The 6699-nt window shown below is 46.7% G+C and overlaps 1 protein-coding gene across 1 annotated transcript in view; it reads right to left on the minus strand.

The window, feature by feature from the left end:
- Positions 1–5578, minus strand: part of LOC144682425 (collagenase 3-like) — a 104620-nt gene extending 99042 nt beyond the window's left edge. Inside the window, 2 exon segments of the mRNA XM_078544833.1 lie at positions 4436–4584; positions 5388–5578. Coding sequence (XP_078400959.1) covers positions 4436–4584; positions 5388–5539 — 301 coding nt within the window. The 5' untranslated portion in view covers positions 5540–5578.
- Positions 5579–6699: the final 1121 nt, after the last annotated feature.

Here is a 6699-nt window from a genome sequence, read left to right on the forward strand (position 1 = left end):
TCCAGGCTGATGAGGCAGGTGTCCACAACCCTGTCCTGCACATAGGCAATCATATCCCTGAGCAGCGCTAGGCTGTCAGAGATCTTCCTGCCCGGCACAGCACAGGTCTGGTCAGGGTGGATTTGTTGATCCTCAAAATGTCGGACTGTGATGACTTTACTGAGCCGTCTCCTTCCTTCAGGCTGCTGATCACAGAGCTCTCTCTGTGTACCTTTTGGAAGAAGAAACGTGAATACGTCTCATCCTGCTCCACGGAGCGGACTCTGGAACGGAAGATGATCTTGGAGGCCTCCGATGCAATGAACGAGACTTGCTGGCTCTTCACTTCTTGGAGTTCCTCCTTGACATCGACCCCCATCGACTGCAGCCGCAGCAGGTTCTGCATGTTTTTCTGGAGTAGGGACATTTCCCTCTGTTCCTTTCTAGCTTTTTGGGTGCCTTTGAGGATGAAAAACCTCTTGTTGTTTCCCTTGATCGCTTCCCACCAGTGTGTCAGGGACTCAAAGAGGGGTTTCACGGTTCTCCAACCTTTGTAATCCCTCTTGAGCTCCTCAATGTTCTCTGGGGTCAGCAGTTGCACGTTTAGCTTCAATGCCCCCCTGCCCACCCTCTGGTCTTCCTCTAAGTGACAGTCAGCCAGTAGGAGGCAGTGGTCAGAGAAGAACACCGGAATGACGTTGGTGGATCTGACTGCGAACGCATGGGACACAAACAGGAAGTCTATCCTGGAACGGATGGACCCGTCTGGCCGCGACCAGGTGTATCTACGCTGCGCTCCGTCTGCAGGGTTGCTGAAGACATCGTGCAGCTTGGCATCCATAACTGTTTCCATCAAGGATCTGGACGTAGCGTCCAATCTGCTGTCGGCCCTGCCGGATTGTCCAGCTGATGCAGTTGAAGTCACCGCCCAGAATGGCCGGCCTGGAGGTCGCCAGCAGCAGTGGGAGCTACTGAAAAACCGCCAGCCGCTCGCCCTTTTGTGCCGGGGCGTACACATTAATTAACCGGAGTGGAGCATTCTTGTACATTACGTCTGCTACGAGGAGGCGCCCACCCAGCACCTCCTTAACCTCGGAGACGGTGAAGTTGCCTCCCCGCAGCAGAATACCCAGGCCAGAGGAACGAGAGTTGTTTCCTCCCGACCAGATCGATGGCCCAAGGGACCACCATTGTGGCCATTACCTGTAGGAGTTGAGGTGCGGTATCGCACACTCCTGCAGAAACAACAGGTCAGCTTTGACCTTGGCAAGGTAGTCCAAGGTCGCAACACATCGTGTAGTAGATTTAATGCTACGCACATTTATGGATACAATCTTTACACCCATTTTAAAGCATTTAGTCTCTTACCAAACCTGTTGTCTCTGAGAGTCCCAGACCTTTGGTCTGCTCCTGCATACCCATAGTGTTCACAAATTGCCTCCCTTTGGATGGGCTGAGGAAATTGTCCTGAACCTCCCCATTGGAGATGTTCTGCTCAGGTGGCATCTGGGGGTTCATGTAGAGAACGGGATTTGAAATGTCCTCTGTTGGAGAAGCTTCTCCAATCCTCTCCCCCTCTGGGGCTTTGCTGCTCCCGGCTTCCCGGAGCTGGGGCGCGCTGAGCGCCTCACTGCTCCCAGATTCCTGGGGCTGGGGTGCGCTGGCCTCTTCGGGTTGTGGGCAAAGTTGGGGTGCGCTGGTCTCCTCATTGCCTCCAATGTTCTGGAGCTCGGGTGTCTGGTCCTCCAACTCCCTAGAGCTTTGCCGCTTCTTCTGTAGGTGTCGCCCTTGCACTTCTTCGTCTGAACAGCAGCTGCCTTTATCATCCGTATCAGATGGGAGACGCCTCTTGCCATTTGTCTGGGAAGTGGCTTGGTCCCTTCTTAGCCCATTCTTCTTTTTGGCTCTCTTCACCAGCTGCCACTCCTCCTGCTGATTTTCTGCTACTTCCTCCTCCATTGATTCGCTCTCCTGAGGAGTGGGAGGTTCAGGGGGCAGTGCTGTTGATTGGCTGTCTGCTGCCTCAATCTTTTCCTCCACCTTGTCTCTCTCCATGTCCTCCTTTGTCCTATTGTTCTCATTGGGGACCTTGGTAGTTGGAGGGTTGCAAGTGTCCTTGGCGGTAGTGACACGAAGCATTTCATCTGCTTCCCCCTCGTTGGCTTTGGCTGCCTGTGCATAAGTGAGGCAGAGTTTGGGGCAGGTCCTGTAGAGGTGACCTGCCTCGCCACACAGGAAGAAGCACTTAGTCTGTTTGCAGTCCTTTGTCTGGTGCCCTTCCTGCTTGCAGTTCTTGCAAAGGACGGCGCTGCAGTTGGCCGCCACATGACCAGACTTGCCACATGAGCGCCAAAGTTTGGGCTGCCCAGCGTAGACAAGGTGGCCATGGCTTCCCCCGATAGCGAAGCTGGAAGGATGGTGGAAGATAGCTCCCTTACCATCAGTCTTGAACGTGACCTTAACCTGGCATTTGCTTGTCTAAATCCCGAAGGTGTCTCTAACCTCGGTGCAGCTCCCAACCTTGTCGACGTACCTGGCAAGGAAAGTGAACACGTCGGCGACAGGGACGTGGGGGGTGTAGAGATGCACAGTCACCACACGGTCCTGTTGCAACAGCAGAGCAAAGAGCGGCTCCACCGTCAGGATCTTCATCTCCGGCTGGTCTCTCATCTCCTCGAACACCTTCAGGAACTTGACGCAAGCTGCCACACACTTGAAAGTCACGTCGAAACATCCAGCGCTGGGGAAGACTTGAAGGGAGTAGATCTCCTCCGCTTCAAATCCACACGCCTTCAACAGGATCCACTTGATGAAGAATGCCCGATCCATGGGCGCACCTCCTTCGCTGTCCTTCACCACCAACCGAATGGTGTTACGTACCCCATGGTATGGAGCTTGACTGGTTATAGCCATCGCTTCATGACTACACTTGCTCTTAGCCAAAAGGCCAAGAAGCCACTTACACAGATCAACATGTGCCCCCACACACACCCTGGGATACCCTCCTTCCCCAGTATAACATTCGCCCTGCAGCCTCTTCCCTTGCCTGAGGCCACTTCTCCCCTTCCCCAAAAAAGCCATAGCCCTGCAGATGTTGAAAAGCCACCCCCACCTTATGGCTGGTCTGGTAGGCAGAGACCTGCTTGTGAGTATCCCTAAAAGTGATGTGGTGCTGTCTGCAAAGTCTGGCGCTGATGACTGTGAGTGCTGCCCAAAGCAAAGTAGGCAAACAAACCTCAAAGTCCCAAGTGAAGAGCAGCTCACCAGGTGCATGTCTCTTATGTACAGTTGTGAACCGACGTGCCTGGATGATCTAGCGTGGGGGGGATGATTCCAGCGAGCAGGGCTTATAATGATATGCAGATGTATTACAATGAAGTTCTTGATGTCTAACGGCAGAAAATGCAGCCCACCATTGATGGGCACAATGGACAATTGCAAACTGCTTTCACGATGTTGTGAAACTGATTTTTGGCCTTCTTGCCATATTATCCGCTCACACAGCCAAACACGCCTGCCGCCAACAGACACAAAAAATTCTGCCCCATGTGTTTGTGTGAAAAACATTTATTTGAGCCATGCATCCTAATTTGTCCTTTCGCTCCAATGTTTTACTCACATGCATCTCTTAATTCTCTCTCCTGATTTAATTACTTCACATCTTTTGGTTTTCCCTTTGCATGTAGTGCCTAACACAATTTCTGACTGTTACTCCACTGTCTTTCCTTTTCTTTGTTTTTTGACTATTATTTGTTACCATTTCTACTTGAGCTCTCCCTCCATTTAAAGTCCTTAGTTTAAAGAGCTTGTGACCATCCTATTTATCCCTTCCTCTAGGACCTAGTCACAGCCTGGTCTCAGCCTAGATCAGGTAAAGCTGGTCCCAATGGTACATTTCTTCCCAATCCCAGTATGGGTGCCAGTTCCCACACCACTCCTTCAGCAATATATTCACCTCCTTAATCCATGTATCCCTAATGTGAATCTGCACGTAGGTTAGGTAAAATTCTAAATGTTATAACCCTTGAGGTTTTGTTCTTTCATTTGGTTCCTAGTTCTCTCCAAACAGAGAATGTCTTGCATTCTCTCCCCAATATTGTTGGTCCCAACATGGACGACAATGACTGGATGCTCTCCCTCCCTCTTCCCTCAAAGGTCTTGAACAAATTGGAAATCTAATCCCAGCAAAAATTGATTAAATGCATTTTCAGAATATTACTAAATCTACTGTGTGTGTTCACTTTCATTCTTACTAAATTGTGAATGGCCTACAATATCAAACAACCATTAAACCATCATGACTAATAAAGTAATAAACAGCATGAATAGAATTCCAGTGGAATACTGCATACATAGTTTGTTCTTTTGCTGTAAGATTGTTCACAAATTAATAAGAGATCTTGATTCCTAAATTTACACTGAAACCAGCAATAGTGTGAATGATTGTTTTTGGTACCTCGAACCCCAAATGAGATCATGATATCAGCTTCTCCTTCAAAGATTCTTCTAAACTTCAAAGGTGTGATGTCACTCCAAACCTTCAAAGCTTGCGAAATCGCGGTGTCCACATCAGTAGATGGAATATCCGGTGTATAGTTTAAAATTCTTTATTGAAGAAAACAGAAAGTAAGATTTTGCACGAAACATAATGGACTAAATCTCTCTGGAGCAGGGCATCTTGCAAAGCATGTCATTAGTTAGACTTTTCCCAACATATTTCAGCTCAGGAATTTCTTATGCTGCTGGAAATGATAATTCCACAGTGAAGGCAGTGGGGAATCTGGGACCTCAGTGAACAGCCAGACCAACAAATCCGTCCCCATTACCAATGAGATTTAGGATTGAGAAAGGGACAGAGGAACGGAGGAGAAGGAAGGTGAATTGGAGTCAAATCGGGTACAGGAAATAAATAAAGGAAGGAAAAAAGGGTTGGATTAAGAGAGAGAGAGAGAGAGAGAGAAAAACAAAGGGATTGTATGAATTTAAAAAAGAAAAAATACACTTAGCATTTTTAAATCTATAAGTAGAATTTACTGCTGGGGTAAATGAGGCTGAATAGTTTCAATTGTTCCTTTCCAGGGACACAGACTGATTGGCACTGAATTAACAATGAACGGGATACTTAAACTTTTAATTACCAGCCTTAAACTTTGGCAGTGAATTTAATGGCAATTCATCTGCAAGTCCAGCAAATTCATTAAAATACCGATGATGCAAATGGCGAAGTACTGAGAATCAAGCAGCAAGTTCAGGAGGTTCACAACTCAAAATCTCTTCATCCCCTGAACTTGCTGACCGATTTGTGAATTAATAACAGCGTACATCGTTAACACACTTTTACTTTTCCAGCAAAATTTCGCCCAATCAACTGCGGAAATGATGTTATGAAATACCGTGGACAATATTACCTGTATGTTATTTTGTTCTTTTTCCATTTCATCATTCCTGGAAAGTGATTATATTCAGCAACGTCAGGGACTCCACATCGAGGTTTCTCCATTACTTCCATTGTTGCAGAATCCAGATTTCCAGTTACCTCAAGACCAAAGAATTCTTGCATTTTCCTAATCTTATTGGATAGGGAACTCTTTGATACAAATTTTCCAGCCTTTCTTGCCAACTCTGGTGAACTGTCTTCAAGCATGTAAAGCTGGTTCAAATAGGTCTTCGAGAAAAAAAGTATTAACGTTATTAATCTTGATTTTATCTGTGAAAGAAGAAAGATTAATCTGTTTAAATTAATTTAACTGTTTCTTTGTTGTTAGTTGCATTCTGCACAGTACCTCTGCAAACTGCCAGTCCTCATTTCTCTCTATTTCTGAAAGCAGTGGGACAGCAGAAGAAAATGTTACATAAAGTAGAACAAACAAAACGGAAAAGCAAAGACACGTCATCTTTTTGTTCTCAACTGAAGATTGAGAGAGAAACTTCTGCTTCTGATTCTCTCCTTGAGCCTTTTATACTATTGTGTATCATCCCACATTCTGTTAACTACACAGTGATTCAGATTTGAGTAAGCTAAAACAACAGGCAAAACCAGGAAGTCCATTAAAGGGCATGCTTCTCTTGTCTCATTTGCAATTCCTTGAGGCTAGTTTAAAAATTTATCTACCAAGAAGCAGTTTAAATCCATGTTCAAATTATCCAATGTCAGTAAAATCAATATAAATTTGATACATAGTTTGATACCAAGATAAATGTTGCCTTGTCCAACCCATTTCCTGTACTTCCGCCCTCACCCCTTCCCATCCCTCCCAGAACAATGATAGGGATCCCCTTGTCCTCACTTTCCACCCCACCAGCCTCCACCATGGCTCCAGCCACCAGCAAACACATTCCCCCCTCCCCTGACAGCATCCCAAAGGGACCGTTCCCACCATAACATTCTGGGCCACTCCTCAATCATCCCCCAACACCTTGTCCGCTTCCCATAGTTCCTTTTCATGCAATCACCACACCTGCCCTTTTACCTCTTTTCTCCTCACCATCCAAAGTTCCAAACATGCCATCCAGGTGAAGCAGTGATTTACTTGTACTTCTTTTAATTTAGTGTACTGCGCTCGCTGCTCAAATTGGGGTCTCCTCTACACTGGGAGAGCAAACACAGATTGAGTTACTGCTTTGCAGAACACCTCCATTCAGTCTGCAAGCATGACCCCAAGCTTCTGGTTGCTGATGATTTTAATTCACTATCTTGCTCTCACACTCACATTTCAGTCC

This window comes from Cetorhinus maximus, chromosome 7 (genome assembly GCF_964194155.1).
Source record: "Cetorhinus maximus chromosome 7, sCetMax3.hap1.1, whole genome shotgun sequence".
Lineage (NCBI taxonomy): Eukaryota > Metazoa > Chordata > Chondrichthyes > Lamniformes > Cetorhinidae > Cetorhinus > Cetorhinus maximus.